The sequence below is a fragment of the Piliocolobus tephrosceles genome, unplaced genomic scaffold, assembly GCF_002776525.5.
Source record: "Piliocolobus tephrosceles isolate RC106 unplaced genomic scaffold, ASM277652v3 unscaffolded_25177, whole genome shotgun sequence".
In the NCBI taxonomy this organism is placed as follows: Eukaryota; Metazoa; Chordata; class Mammalia; order Primates; family Cercopithecidae; genus Piliocolobus; species Piliocolobus tephrosceles.
Window position 1 is genome coordinate 13,312 of NW_022307840.1, and position 17,143 is coordinate 30,454.

Sequence of the window (17,143 nt, forward strand, 5' to 3'; positions counted from 1 at the left end):
ATTTCAACCAAACAGAATTTCTTAGTTCAGTAATGGCAAACAGCTGTTCCTTACATATTCAGTATTCATGAAGTAAGATGATGTAAAATATATATGATATGAACTTTCTTGTTAATAGAAATCAGAATATTCTTGGAATCAAGTTTCTTGCTTTGAAGGTTGATAGCTACCTTTCATAATGAATCAATTACCAGTTTCCAAAACCAGATAAAGCTATTAACCACCTCAGTATTCATCATTGTTGTTTTCATACAATTAAAATTTCAGAACAGATTTCTAAAAAGTTATACCACATTTCCAAAATTCAATTAACCTCTTAAAGTGAAAATCCTAAATATTTTTCTGATACTTTAAAATGTATAAGTTACGCTTTTGTGAGAAAACAGTTATGTATATTTTCATACACCAAAACTTAGAAACATTTAGTTTTCTTTTAATCTGTAGCCTGATGATATGATAGACATTTGACAGTAGAAATTACATGCTGTGACTCTAAAACTGAATTTCTTATAGCAAGCAATTTTTTTTAGTTTAGTAATTATTTTACATACATCATTTTCCATGGATATTCCAGGGGCTAAATGAATCTCTGTAGCATTTCTTGATGTGTCTCATGGAAATCTAGATAGTATCAGCCTCCTTTCCTTTATTGTGTATGATTGTAGCATCAAAAAACATCAGATAAATGTGTACTACTGCAGATTTGTTTGAATGCTTGAGCCATGTTTTTAAGCCTCTGGGTCTTCCTGAAAATTTAGGCTGTTTCTGATAATAACAGCTTTAGCAGCTTTTCAGTCACAGAGGTTAAACTGAGTGGCTCATAATTCCCTGGGTCTCATCTTTTACTTTAAAATGAAATGGCATCTGCTATTTTCTAGTCATTAGCATCACTCTCTGTATTTTTAGACTATTTAATAGTCAAATGTATATGATTCTCCCGTTTTAAAAAAAAATCTTAGTATTATCATGTGAAATACAAAACTAGCATCTCCTTTAGTTACAGTATTTTTTCCTTAGTCTAAAATTATTGTGATTATAGTCACTAATTAATATCCTTTGCTATCATGAAAATGAAGCTGTTTGCTTTAGTACTTTTACCCATAGAGGAAATATTTTGTCATTTATAAAGCCGTATTGCTACTATATATATCTAAATGACTTTTTATTTTTTAATTGTTCTTCATTAATTGTAGTGAATCTTACTCTTAGTATGCGAATATATTACTGGAATATGAAGCTGAAAATGGTTTGTTCTATCTCAGGAATATTGTAAAAACCATAGTTTTCATTGACCTGTGTATTTCTGTGATGTGTCTTGTAAAGTATAGTCAAATAAATTAATAATAAGATTTATCATTTTACTTATTTCTTTTTCTCATATTCTACACTATTGACATCTATTTTCTCCCATACAGTCACAATTTCACCTTTAGTTCATATGATATGAATTTTATATTATTGTGCCCAATATTATATATTATTATATTTTATATAATAAAAATATTTTGATATTATATTATATATTATTATATGTCCAATGTTATATATATTACTGTGCCCAATATTATATTTTCATTTGACTTTAAGAAATAAAAAGAGGTCAGGCATGGTGGCTCACAGCTCTAATGCCAGCACTTTGGGAGGCCAAGGCAGGAGGGTTGCTTGAGGCCAGGAGTTCAAGACTAGCCTGGTCAATGTAGTGAGACTTCGTCTCTACCAAAGAAAGGAAAAGAAAAAGAAATTACCCAGGCATAGTGGCATGTGCCTGTAGTCCCACCTACTCAGAAGGCTGAGGTGAGGGGATTACTTGAGTCTTAACAACTGTGGATTGTAATGAGCTGTGCCAATCATGTGTCCCCACTAAGTTCAGCATCAGTATGGTGACCTCCTGGGAGTTGGAGACTACCAGATTGCCTAAGGAAGGGTGATCTGGCCCAGATCCAAAAAGGATTAAGTCAAAACCCCCAGGCTGACCTGAGATCATGCCTGTGAACAGCCACTGCACTCCAACCTGGGCCAATTATTAATAGCAAGACCCTGTCTCTTTAAGAAAAAAGTTGGCCAGGCACGGTGGCTCATGCTTGTAATCCCAGTACTTTGGGTGGCCAAGGCAAGTGGATCACTTGAGGTCAGGAGTTCGAGACCAGCCTAGCCAACGTGGTGAAACCCCAGCTCTACTGAAAATACAAAAATTAGCCGGATGTGGTAGCCAGGCGTGGTAGCACACGCCTGTAATCCTAGCTACTCGGGAGGCTGAGACGAGAATCGCTTAACACAGGAGGCAGAGGTTGCAGTGCGGCAAGATCGCGCCACTACACACCAGCCTGGAAACAAAGTGAGACTCCATCTCCAAAAGAAAAAGAAAAAGAATTTAAAAAAAAAAAAAAAAAAAACTGTATTTCAGTAAGAATATATGATATACAAGATAATATATAAGAAGATATTGAGTTTTTGTATTTTTTTTAATTCACAATGTTTATAAGCCAGTTTTTTAAAACTGGCTTTCAGAAATCAGAAGGTTGATAAATTACCTGTGTTGACAACAAATTTGCTTTGGTTTCATCACTGTTCTAGTATATGCTCTGTTTTGTTCATAACTGTCTTTATCATCTTACTTGGGGCATCTCAGAAAGGTGTACTTTATAACTGTGGTCTAAAAGGTTTTATATAATTGAGTAATGTAAATGTGTATAATACTCTATAGCTTAGAGGGTTATGGTGTATATCATCTGTTTCCTGTTTGTTCTCTGGTCATTTAAATGTTACATGAAATACTTTAGTTCCTTGTTAGTATCTTTGAAACAACAAGTTTAGAGTAGGAATTTAAGACACTCCTAGATTTATTTGGAGAATAAATAAGAAGCTGTGATTCTTTTTTAATATTTCCCTAAAGGAATTAATTTTGGTGGAACAATGTTAAGAAAAAATAGATATTTTCAAAGAAGTTGAGGTGCTTGAGATGAGAGGCTTTAATGGAATTTTTATACCTCATTCTAGTAAAGAAAGATTACTCACATGTCAGAGCTGCCTAATTTTTGTCAAGCCTTAAAGGGCACTGTAGAAGCTGCAGCTTACTGAATCAACCACAGTGTCCTAGGAAAATTAAAAATGAAGTTGGGCACTGTAGCTCACACCTATACTCCGAGCACTTTGGGAGGCTGAGGCAAAAGGGATCTCTTGAGGCCAGAAGTTCAAGACCAGCCAGGGCAATACCCGGTCTCTAAAACAATTTTTAAAAATTAACCGGATGTTTGAGGCTGCAGTGAGCTGTGATTGTACCACTGCACTCCAACCTGTGCAACAGAGCAAGACCCTGTCTGTGTCAAAAAAAAAAAAAAAAACTTTCAGAAGTATAAATTTACTCTTTTTACTCACATAAGAGTAGACTTATTATATTATTGGACTAGTTGTATTCTGAGTTTATAAAATTTCTGGCTGAATCTTTAAAGTACAAAATTTTTAATTTGATCTCTATTTGATGATTGCCCATTTTCTAGTGCCCTGTATTCTGTTTATCCTTTTGCTACTCATTGTTCCCTTTGAAGACAATAGGCATTCTGAATCAAAAATAAGATGTTGAGAATTTGGTCAGATTTTTACTTAATTTCTGCCTAACCTGGATCACTTCACTATGTCATACTTTATAAGTATATAGCTTTTTACATAATTCATGTATCTTTTCATTTGTCTTTATTTATATCTGAAATATTTCTTAGTGTTAAATTCTTTTATTTTAATTGGCATGCCAAATACCTCTGTGTGTATTTTCCACGTGTGGCATATAATTTATTTTGGCATTTTACTTAGCTTTGTTCCTCTAAAATTGGCAGGTTCCTTAAACTCTGATTCTCAATTCTTTGGTTTTAATTTAACAGAGGAACTTGTTGATTTTTACGTTCTTAACCTTGTTAGTTTTAGCCACGTTCACAAAATCCTAGACATTTTTTAAAAGTTTACCATATAAAATCACAAATTTTTATATGTGATTTTTTTTACATTGCTTTACTGTCAATCTGTGGTGTCTTGTCATTTTCCATGATTTCTTTTTTTTTATAACTTTTCAGTGTTTAGCTGGTCTTTTTGATTTATAGAAACTTTAACTTCTAGTGCACATAAAAACTGGATTAAATATTACTGACACTTTCAGTAGAAACTCAAGCAATCTCGTATTTTAAAGTTAGTAAATAGGACAAATACCAAAGGCATCCATTAACAATTTGATAATTAAATAATAATATGTCATTAATATATGATGTGTAACAAATGGATATATGTATAAAATGAGTAGTATGGGAGTCTTATGGAAATACAAATTACCCCACTTAATTCGTTTGCCAACTCTGTTACTTAGTTTTACCATTCACTCAATTTTTAAGACCCTTACTCCTCAAACAAATTTCGTCATTTAACTCTTACCTGTCTTTCCAGACTCAAATCTGTTACACTTCTGCCTCCTCCCCTCCCAAGTAGAATTTTCTGACCCCTCTATAGCTTTTACTGCCTCCACACTCATTTGGTACTTATATCCATTCCTTCTGTATATCATTTATTATAAATTACATTTTTAATTGCATCTTAAGTGTTTGTCTTATATTTCACTTAAACTAAAATTCTTAAAAACAGAGGTTATGTATTGTAAAATTATATGTTTCCCACAGGACCTAGCACAGTATTATGTATGTGCTAAGTATAAAATTTGGTGATTGAATAATTCGCCTATGCTGTGTGCCAAATGTATAAACAATGTGGTGGGTATGACCTAGCTAACATTTATCTGCAGGCCACTCAGCAGCCCAGCATACTTTCAGAAAAGGAAACTTTGAAAGGCCTCAAAGCTATCCAAATAGTTATTACAAAAGCAATATACTAATGTATTTGTTCTATGCATTGAACAACTCTGCAGCCATCACTTAAATCTTTTTTTCCTCAGATTCTTTTTATTCTTAACTTATTCATAATTCTATCAAAAATAGGTTATCTAGATTCTTAGATTGGAACAAATGAGAAAGCATAACTATAATCAGGAAAATGTCTTAACAAATACTTAAATTTAGGGAAAGAAGCACTTTATAAGCAAAGAAAAATAACTCAAAAAGCATACGAGTATAGAGCTATTTAGTATGGGTAGTCAAGTATGTCTCATAACCCTAGGGACTGTACAATATTTAGTATTTATAATGAATATTGAATAATCAAGAAATATTTATGTGTAGTATATCCTTTTAAGAATATAAGGAGTGTAAACTATATGAAGATTTCTAATGTAAGTTTGTGCATGTATTTTAATGTTTGGCACTTAAACTGTCGAGTATTGCTTATTTAGAAATTCACTTATTTGGTATATCTGATTCCCTAATCATGCTATACTAATAAAGCTGTGAAATACAATAAAGTATTACCTTTCACCAATACCAAACTATTTAATAGCTCCTTGCCTATATTTGTTTTGTTTCCTTAGCCTGAACCATCCTTACTGCCTGTCCCCACCTTGTTTCCCTTCCTTATCTTTTTCTTTCTTCTCCATAGAAGACCATAAGCCTGCTTGAAGGCAGAGACTAATTCCTCTCTGTACTCGTATAGTACCAAATACATAGTAGATGCTCAATGAATGTTCAGTTATTGTGCTGCATTATTGTGAACCAGTACTTAAAGTACATATGGTCGTCTGTTCACACTCCCGGAGAGAACAACATGTCATGCTAACATTTTTCTTTATAGATTAAATATACAAGTTATTTTCATATTGTATTGCTTGATAGACTGGTTTTTCCTTCACATGTGTTTTACTGGCTACCATTTTTTTTCTTTCTAGATGGATTAATTGCCTCTGAAGGAGCCATAAGTCCCGATTTCTTCAATGATTACCACCTTCAAAATGGAGATGTTGTTGGGCAGCATTCATTTCCTGGCAGGTAAAGTTTTCCAAGAAAAATCTAATGTGTGGGATCTCTTGCGTTTGGAAAGCTAAAATTCTCTTCGCTCTCCATTTCTCTTCTTTTTCATTAAGAGGGGAAAAAAACCCTCAATCTTTTCAAGGACTTGTTTGTTTGATTTTAAAGTAACTTATGAACTCACATTTTCTGTATTTAAAAAACGGAGATCACAAGGCCGGACGCGGTGGCTTACGCCTGTAATCCCAGCACTTTGGGAGACCAAGACGGGCGGATCACGAGGTCAGGAAATCGAGACCATCCTGGCCAACACTGTGAAACCCTGTCTCTACTAAAAGTACCAAAAATTAGCCGGGCATGGTGGCGGGGGCCTGTAGTCCCAGCTGCTTGGGGAGGCTGAGGCAGGAGAATGGCGTGAACCTGGGAGGCGGAGCTTGCAGTGAGCTGAGATCTCACCACTGCACTCCAGCCTGGGTGACAGAGGGAGACTCCCTCTCAAAAAGAAAAGGGAGCTCACAGATCTAAAAGAAAACATGCTCTTCAAGTTGGAAAATATAGATTGTCTGTTGACACAAACAATACTTTTTCCTAATTAACGAATGCAGATTGTTTCTGAGTGTTTTCCAAAGCCATTAAAATATAAAATGAGGGCCGGGCGCGGTGGCTCAAGCCTGTAATCCCAGCACTTTGGGAGGCCGAGACGGGCGGATCACGAGGTCAGGAGATCTAGACCATCCTGGCGAACACGGTGAAACCCCATCTCTACTAAAAAATACAAAAAAATAGCCGGGCGAGGTGGCGGGCGCCTGTAGTCCCAGCTACTTGGGAGGCTGAGGCAGGAGAATGGCATAAACCCGGGAGGCGGAGCTTGCAGTGAGCTGAGATCCGGCCACTGCACTCCAGCCTGGGCGACAGAGCGAGACTCCGCCTCAAAAACAACAACAACAACAACAAAAAATACATATATATATGTATATATATATATAAAATGAGAACACAAGACATGTATTTTAACAATTACTAAAGACATAGCTGTTTTTAAAAAGTTGGTGCTTTTATTAAATTGAAGACTTTTCCTCCCTAGATGGCATTTGCATAAAATATTTAAGAGGAAAAAAAAGTCAGGCCAGAACTGTTTTGCAATTATAATAAGGTTCCCCACAGCATATATCCAGCTTTATTACATAATGATATAATAGATTTTTAAAATCTCACCAGAAAGTATAAATAATATTTACCTCTTCATATCATTCCTAGAGGTGTAATATTTTAATTAAGGCTGACAGTTGACATTTCACATTAAGCTAGTCCAGTGAACAGATAGTGTTATTTTCCCTTAAGCCTATTAATTTTTTCATTAAATTATTAATTTATTTTTTCTTCTTAAATTCTACTTTTCATTAGGATAAGCTTATTCTGTATGTAAGATATGTTCATGTATTTTTTTAAATGAACAATACAGTTGCGACCAATGTGCGATAACTCTTAATGATCACTTGTAATGCTATTTTAATCTAATACTAATTATAATTTCAACCATTATTGATTATCCATTGTATCTAATCTGTTTTACAAATATTCATCTTATTTATTTTAACTTGCACAGCAACATTTTAAAACAAGTATTATTATATCTGTTTTACTGATGAAGAAATCACAGCTCTAAAAATTCAAGGTTAACTGACAAATTCACACAAGTAGGATGATGGAGCAAAAATTTGAACTCAGGTATATATGTCACCAAAGTTTATGTTCTTTCCAGTATAACATGCTGTCTCATTTGGAGGAAACAAAACATACTGTAGTGATTTTTAAGCTCTTTTGATCACAACCCACATTAAAAGAAATACCTTTCATATTTGAACTTAATGCATACATACATATTTGTTTACATACATGTATCTACCTATATATGTAAATGTTTTACATATATGTATCTACCTATATGTGTAAAACAAAACTTGCTTAAAGTGGTACTCTACCTGTAATACACAATGATATTTTATTATATTCCATTTCCCGTTTTAAATGCAAATTGCAACCCACTAAATTGATTTTACAACTTGCTGATGGTCATGACCCAAAGTTTAAAAGCATGGTGGAAAATCATAGCAGTATTACATGAAATATAATAACCTTATGTGTAGTTCAGTGTTCTGTAGTGTAGTTTAAATAGTAGCCCTTTAAAAATTGTTTCATCTGTGTACTAGACTGTCATAGTAAGAAACACCTTGCCTTAGGAAATAAAAGCTAAACATGGTTAAATACTAGAAAGCATATGGCTTTTGATTACTTCTGATGCTTCTGGCTTTATTAGCTATAATTATTTAAATAGAGGCTCTGTTTAATCATTATAAATACTGTATCAGGTGACAATTTACTGTACAAATGTTTTCTGAAACAATTGGGAAAGGAGAAATGATTTAGATATGTGATCTTAATATTTATATTGAAACATTTTGCTTATAGCGTTTATAAGATTATTCTGCCATTTATGTTTTACTTTTAGCAAAACATTATTTTTGTATCTCCTGCAGATACTGTGAATCTACAAAAAACCAACTGCTATAAATCATGCATTACTTATTTGAGAAAGACTTGCTTTTATTTTTTTATTTAATTATGTAACTTTTTAAAAACTAAACATTTTCACTAAAATATAGAAAACAATCCTTTTTTGCTCAATTCAGCAAAATCTCTAATTTCCAGTATTCGAAAATGCTTACTTTCTAAAATAATAAAAGTTTTGAGAGAGATAAATGTATTCTACAAGTTATGTACTGGGTCCAAAGATTTCAGGATTTTTTTCCTCCATTCTGTTAATAAGATTTTTTTAAATGACTTTGGGAAAATCCTTTTACCTTTGTACCTTTACTTTCTTTTTAAAAGTAAAAATACTTAAGTAGCTTCTTTTACTTTACAAAAGACACAGCCCAGTAATGTTGACTTAAAAGATTAGTTAATAAAACTTACTATAGACTAGTTTTCAAATCAAAAGAATGATACAATTTTTATAATTATTTTCATTTGAGAATTGTTTGCCCTTTAGAAAGAACTTTCCCTGAGAAAGTTAAGACTTTCATCTCTTGTCTTTTGTAATTGTTAAGGCCTTAAATCACATTTAATTATATCACTTTTTTCATATTTAGAAGAAATAATTCACAATGAATTTTCTCAAATTTTGTGGTAGATAACAGAACAAACGAGAAGGGACCCTAAACTGTATCAGTAGAGCCACAGACGGATTACACAATATAGCCAAAGATTCATAGTTTTCTTTTTCTTACTCTGTTTTACTGACTTACTTTGGAATCATTTGCTTTTTTGCTTTTATTCAATCATTTGTGGTTGGTTAAGATTCTCCTTTTAATAGGACCTCTAAGCTCTTTTGTAACAGTAACCATGGATCTGAAAGTGTGGCATTTTTTCAATTCAAAGATTTAAGTATTTTAAATCTTTACATAATTATTCACATATTTCAATATGATAATTTTGCTGCATAATGTGAAATTTTAAACTATGGCTACATTTCAGCTCCTGATATCCTATAGGTGAATTTAAATCTCATTAAATAATAGTCATTCAAAAATATTTTTGAAATTTTTCATTTTAACCGATTTTAAGCAAAATAGGAATCTTTTTCAAGAAATGTAAGTTAATTAAAGAGAAGTTGTTGAACTCCTATTCTTCATTTCTACTGTAAAGATGAAAATAAGCAGACTTAATGGACAACATGAAGAATTTGTGTTACCTGTGATAGAATAATAGCTTAATTGATCTTTACATATTGAAAAAGCTGATTCTCTAAGTATCTTAAAAAGAGGAAATGTTATCTATTTGGAGTTGTTGGGTGTTTTTCCTTTAAATCAGGGAAATGATCCAGATGATTTATAAATTCTTTCCCTGTTTCTTCTTCATATGTCTTTGATAAATAAGCACTGTCAAGTTATCTGGAGAAAGAATAATACTTGATTAATGTATAAAAGGTGAACTTTTATCATTACCATTGTTTGTAATGATTTGAGTATAACAATATGTGGGATAAAACATGAAACAATATGACAGTGCCAAGTGGCATACTCTTCAGCCAGTTCTCATGGCTTTTCATTCTCTGTTTTCTTAATATTTCAGTTTGAGTGGATTCATGTAATAAATAATAAATTGCTAATTTGTATGACACAAGGGTTTTTTTAATTGTTTAAAGAAAAATTATTTCTTCATAAAATGACAAGGTTCAGTAATAGGATGAATGTATTAAAATCTGAGAAACTAAGCCAGATTTAGAGAAGAATTTAAATAGTTCAAATTGGTGTTTTTCTTAAAATCCACATCGGGGGTCCTTCTTAATCTGAATATCTGCATTTTTGTAAGATAGCAAGGCAGTTTAATAGGCAACAGTGAAAACAGTTAAACTTATCTATCTCATTCTATAAGAAGACTGGATGTTTGATAAAATAGATATTGGCAATTGGTCTGTGAATCCTGGGTTTTAGACATGTGTCACTATCAGTTTGAACCTCTTGGCTCCAGGATTTCCCAACATTTAGAGCAAAATGCGTTACGGTTCTAAGGCATTAGCTATGGAGTTGCCAATCCCAAAGCATCAAATGTAAATCTTCCCCTCCCAAAATCTGAACTGGTGTTAGAAAGTAAAGTGGAACTTGCTTTTGAAGCTAATTAAAAATAATAGGAGCAAGACTAGGTTTTTTTCCAGTTATGTATACCATGTATCTGCACCATACTTTTGGACCATTTTTTTATTATAACTTTTACTTTTCAAGACTAACAAGAACCGCATGTTAAGGGTATTTTTAAACTGCTTCCAGCTTTTACAAATCAGTTTTTGTTGCAGTAAAAATGGTTCATTTTTCTTTTATAGGAATCCAATTTTCATAAACTGGAAAAAAAATTGCAGACTGCTTAGGTTTCCTTGGGGCTTTGAAAAATATTTTTCAGAGAGCCTGGAGTTCTTCTTTGTGGTTGGCACAGTGATGTCATTTACTGACCATTTCAATGGTGTCAAAGACAAACTAGATGTGTGCATTATCTGAGCCATCTGACTCTTACACTTTCATTTTCTATGTGTGTGTTATAGCCTGCCTCTTTTTCTTTTCTTAGGGTACCGTAGTATTACCTTTTTTATGCATTATATGTATTTTATATTACATGTACATATGCCTTCTATTTTGGTCTCTTTTTTTTCAAATATTAAATCACAGTTGAATATTAGTTGTACTTTAAAAAATCATACTGAGGAGAACTAACAAATTATTTCTTTAAAATGTAAGAAATAATCTTTTACCCAAATTTTTAAATGTATGATTTTTTAATTCTAGAATTCTACATATAAAAAAATTAGACTTATTTGTTTAGCTGTAAGGCTGCCTTAATTATACTCAGCTATTTAGTTTACTGTTTTTTCCCTTGAGAAAGCAACCTCAAAATTATATATTCTCTGTCTAAAAGGCATTGTACAGTGTTTACAGAACTACATATTCCTAGAACTATATATTATGAGTTTGTTTCAAAGCAGTTATTCAAAAGAGAAACTAAGTTGTCCATTTTACAGCCCTCAATTTGGCCAAGCAAAAAAATTCTTTTATATTGAGAGGAAAGTAAATATGCCTGCAAAATTCCTTCTTTGATAAGTCCTTTATCAATTTTTAATTAATAACCCAAACTCATTTGTTCTAATAACTTAACTTCTAATGATCTTCCTTACTGTGGCCATAGCATAGCAATTAGATGGAAGGATCAAAAAAGTGAAAAGAACTCTCAGAAGCACATTCTTTGATAGATATTGACACCAACCATTTGTTCAGCATTGTAAGAACTAACCTAATTGCTAAAAACCTATAAAATCTTTTTAAAGTAATCAATGACTAAAATACTGCTTCATTTAATGTGTTACTACTTTTTTTTTTTACCAAAGATGATCATAGTTTTTCTATTATTTATGAATTTCTTATTACTTTTTCTCAGCAGAAAACATGCTTCATGAAGCCTTTCAAAAAAACTGACTTAGCGATTTTTCTAGACATGGTGGTTACAAAATAAAGCAGACAGATAACATTTTCACCTATCAATTGCCAAATAATTTCTAATGCTAATACCCACACATCAGAGCAAAACGGTACTCCTAAACACCTCTTGCAGGATTTAAGTTAATAAAACCTTTATGAAAGGCAAGATGATAAAGAACAAGAACCTTAAATTGTTTACTTCCTTTTATTCTATAACTTTATTTCTAAGAATTTGTCCTTATGAAATAATCAGAGATAAAGACTGATAAATAATTAATTATGTGTCAAAGAAAATTGATAATTGAGGGTAGTGAAATAAACATTTTTACAACATTATTTTTGTGCCATGAGATTTTTGTCTACATATTAGATTATATTATTACACTGGTACTCTAAGTAAACTTTATATGTGAATGTCAACATAAGTCAAAATAGATACATTTAGCAATAAATATTCACCTTTCATAAACTTCTTGACTTTTTAAAGGATTTACCACAGTGAACTTTTAATTTTCCTCTTCCTTATTAAAAATGTTTTTTTATAAAAATTTTATTCACATATGATGTTTTGATAGCATAAAATTGGATACATCACTGCCACATCTGTAATTCTAGTAACTGATAGTAGACAGTATGGTTAAGAATATTTGCTCAATCTATTTATATTGATTTTCATGTATTAAAACATTATAACAGATTTGTTTACTTAATATGTAAACATTTTAAGATGAGTCTATTATGAAACATAGTATTAAAAAAAAAGTCATTAAAGGCAAGGCACTGTCATACATTTTATTTACACTTTGTTCTTGACGTGCACATTTGTGTAGGTCCCTAATTGTTCTTAACTGAATTTAGGTTGGGATATTTGCGAGAGTTGCTTCTCAATGTAAATAGAATTTTAAGTCATGATTTAAACATACTCAGTAGAACCTCTTTATAGCAACAGTAAGGCTGGATAATAATACAGTGTCCTGTTTACTTTTAAAAGTTGCTCTGATTTGGGCATAGTATATGATTTGATCTAAAAATACTCAGATCTGTGCAAATTTTTGTAATAATTGTATTCAGTTTTCCAAATGACATTATTTTCAATAAATGTAAGCATCTATTTCAAGCCAAGTAATAAATGACATCAGTAGGTAAAACCAATAGAAATAATTGTAAGTTATTTCCACCTTCTTCAGTATTAATGAAGCAGAAGTGTACAGTAAAACTTTTTGAGTAAAACCATAAGAAATAGTATTATATGACAAGCAAAATTATTCCTAAGATAATGAAGTGGTCATTTTACTCTTAAACTTGTGGGATGGTAAAAACAGGAGAACAAGAGTGCAATAGTTATGTCACAGCATAGTTCTAATTAATGAGAAAAAAAGCAAATAAAAAATTTTCATACTACAAGAGTTTTGATCTTACATAATCTTTACATGAAATCCCTTTTTTCTTTCTGTATACTTTCATAGCAGCTGTCCCAATTACTTTTTTAGTTAAGAAGGTGGAATACCTTAGGAGCCTTCTAAAATATTCAAATAATAAAATGTTTAAGCCTTTTTACTCTTAAGTATATGAAGACTAATAACTTACATTTATCTTGCATTTAAATCTTCATGTATCTTATTTGATCATCAAAAAGTGTGTGAGGTTATAGGGCAAAGAGTGATATTGTCCCTATTTTCACAATGTGAAAATTAAAGTTCAGAGATTTTTAAGAAATAGCCTAAAACCAGGTAGCTAATAGTGAAGCCTTTAAGCTTGATAAGAGTCAACACTCTTACTATTACATCATTATTGCCTCCAGATGACAAGGAGATATATTAGTCTTATCAGTGAACTGTACTTTAGAAAGTTTAAAATAAATGTTATTAAAATTCAGAGTAAGATATGTAGGTTTTGTTGTGCAACACGACATACTGTTTACTTAGTTTGATTTAATACATTTGACATGGTTTACTGCAAATCGGTGTTTCAGATTTGCTTGGACATGAGCTGCTAAGGGTTTATTAACACATTAAGTAATTAGTTCACTACCTTTAAATTATCTTAAATAGTTCACTAAATTCTCTACAGATTAAATCCAGTTGTATAAAAAATGGGAATGAAATAAGTGGGATATTCTCAGTCTAGAAGGGTAAATGCCTCTTAAAAAATCATTTATTCAGCTAATTAAGCAGTTTAAATTTTTGCATACATGATGGTATTCTTTTAAAAATGCTCATAAATGAATCCTCATGGGCTTGTTGTATATTAGTCTGATTTCTCTTATTTGTTTAGACTTCTTAGAGAGACAGCTTCTTTCTAGTATTGAAAAGGCAAGGAAATTCAGTTCTGCTACTTGGACACTAATGATTTGCATTTCCCAAGGAGAATTGAATTAGGGTTTATTAGTAAATTGGGCCTATAACCTTTAAGGGCAGATTTTATTAGATTATCACACATCGGCATTAGTAAATTGTAAATGTAACTGAAATATAGACATATGAGCCACAAATCAAGGCTTAGAATCCTGGAAACTTGGGAAGATGTTTTATCCTAGAGAAATTATAATCCTGAGTTGAAAAAATATTTCAAATGATTAGCTTTCTTTTGAAAATTTAGGAACAAGAGAAGTTGGTGACAGAACTGCCCTCTTCAAGTTAGTGTTCAATTTAATTCTGCTAATCTGAGCAAAAATTTTGAAGGCATGGACATTAGCTGTATAGAAGGCCCAAAGGTGCTCCCAAATAAAACCAAATTTATTGTGACTTTATTAGTGATGGTGGCAGTGGCCCATCTGGAGCAGCTGCTGCAGGGATGCCAGCTGCAGTTGGGGAGGCACAGCTGACATCGCGAGCTACACAGAGCTGTGAGGCTGGGAAGAGGCAGGAGTCCTGCCCCCTGCCAAGTTGGCAGGCCAGGAGCCCCACACTCCTGGGTGCAGCTGCAGCCACCCAGCCACAGCTTGAGACCAGGTCATCCCAGTGCTCCTGGGGGCCTGGAGAAGGCCCCGTGCCCCTGCAGTTTCGGAATTGCCTGCTTCCGCTCCCTGGCCTCTCCCTGCTGCCGGCACCTACTCCAACTTTGCAGGAAAGTTGAAGCCAAGCCCAGGCACTGTCATGATCTGGCTGGGTGTGTCTGCACTTGGAGCAGCCCTGACACACTAGCACCCCCCCTCCCCCCGCCCTGCCCCAGCCCCCTCTGAAGCTTTGGGCACCTATGAGCTCAGGGAGGGAGGCCAGGGGGTGCTGAAGGTGGCTCAGTATGGGCTGCCTGGGCGCAGTGGATGGCATGTTGATGGCAGCAGACAGGCTCCTGGACAAAAAGGGGTGAGTCCCCAGTGAAACCCCACCTTCTAGCCAGGGATGGCCTGAACCTGGGGACCAGGCTGCCGGTTCCAGGTGGAGTCTTCCACCCAAAGTGAGAACTTGTACTTTTTCTGGCCCTGTCCATGGCCAGCCATGGACAAATCAGCATGCACTTCCTCCCTTCTGAGCCTATAAAAACCCCAGGCTCAGCCAGACTCGTACAGATGTGGGGACTACCTGCTTGCTATAAGAAGCTACCCACTGCAGATCTCCTCTCTGCTGAGAGCTGGACACTCATCAGGCCGCCTACAGAAAGGAGCTACGACTTTGGGTTTCCTGAGAGCTGTTCTGTCACTCAACGGAGCTCCTCTTCCCCTTTGCTTATCCTCCAGTTGTCCACTTACCTCATTCTTCCTGGATGCAAAACAAGAACTTGGGACCTGAATGGCAGGACTCAAAGAGCTGTAACAAATGGGGCTGAAACACATCGCCCCTACTCGCCATGTTGCGGGAAACGAGAAGGAGAGAAGAGCTGTGGCTCTTCCAAGAGCCCAGACCTAGTTGCTCCTGAGCCAGGGCTGTGACACCCTCTGTGGGGCTCTGTGGTTCCCAGTTTCTCCAGGCTTCTGGGCACCTCTGTGTTCCCCTCATCCAGACGCAGTTGCTCAGAGCAGAAGCTGCGTGCATTACATCTGGTCCATCTGCAGCCTTGCACGGAGCCAGCACCTGTACCAGTCCCTGGAGCTGCCCACCCTGCCATAGCAGCCAGTCAGCCAGCATGCCTGATATGTGTGGTGACCAGGCCCTGCATTCGCTTACCCACACACCCCTCGCCACTCCACACCTGACTAACCCGTGGCTGGTGTGGGATGCAGGTTTGTAGCGCAAGCTAAGCACAGCCTACCTTGGCGGAGTGGACAGAACGAGCTCAGGGAGAAGGTGCCGCCCAGCCACAATGGTTTCTGGGTGGCGAAGCAACACCCCAAGGATCCTGTGACACTAGGACTTTCACTTAGTAGAAGAAATTCAGCATAATTGAGTCTACAAATTTAAAAAAACGTAACCCGAATATGACTGGAACCTTTAAAAATGTTAACACGTCAATTATGGTGTAGCTTTCTACAAGAAAAGATGACACGGAAGCTAATCCAGTTGTGTCTGGCAAGTTAATTATATCATCACCATTGAAGAGTGATTGTCTAGTGTTAAAGGTCATATACTTTTCACATGTATTAATTGCATTGTTGTTGGCTTTACAGGTAGAAATTAGTTGTAAATTTGAATGGAAAGGAAGAAAGTCTTTAAGCAAAGATGACTGCTCTTATGACATATTTGACCTAGGAAATGCTCTTATTTAAAAAAAAAATGATTTTTAAGGGAATATAATGCAAATTACCATCATAAAGTCTTGCTCCTTCATATTATAATGAGAATAACAAAATTGTGTATAATTGGTTAATAAGCATCACTACCCCCTCCAAAAAAATAAGGGAGAGAAATACAGCATGTCACCTTTTATTTCCTTTAAATATGAATGTAATGATATTGAGCTTTACTCCTTTACTCAAGGATATTTTCTAATTTAAGGTAGATGTAATCTAGCCTATTTGTGTCTTCATTGATTTAACAATGTAATTTAACTATTTATGAACAGTTGTTAGATTTCTTATATTAGAAATATTAAACTAGATATTTTTCTAAGGTATTTGTTTTTTAAGAAACAGCTAAAACCTAGGGCCTACACGTTTTCAAATGTAATTTTAAATGTAATATTAATTCCCATAATCTCCATATTGCCCATAGTCCTTACAGATATGCTGTTACAAATAGCTTACTCCTCAGATATGAGCCATATGGGCTCTGTAAACTGATTTGCACTTATTCTGAATAGGAATTGTACAGATTGTAGATGAATTATTAAGTAAATTTATATTACCAAATAAAT

The 17,143-nt window shown here is 34.2% G+C and overlaps 1 protein-coding gene across 3 annotated transcripts in view; it reads left to right on the forward strand.

The window, feature by feature from the left end:
- LOC113221487 (kinesin-associated protein 3-like) overlaps positions 1–16,765 on the forward strand; it is a 29,539-nt gene extending 12,774 nt beyond the window's left edge. Inside the window, exons 3-4 of one of the 3 annotated variants that reach the window (XM_026450814.1) lie at positions 5,813–5,912; positions 15,591–16,765. In XM_026450814.1, the coding sequence (XP_026306599.1) occupies positions 5,813–5,912; positions 15,591–15,642 (152 nt within the window). In that variant the 3' untranslated portion in view covers positions 15,643–16,765. Of the gene's footprint in view, positions 1–5,812; positions 5,913–14,512; positions 14,547–14,667; positions 15,554–15,590 lie in introns of those variants that run through there. The other 2 variants (XM_026450813.1, XM_026450815.1) reach the window with 2 other exon arrangements.
- Positions 16,766–17,143: the final 378 nt, after the last annotated feature.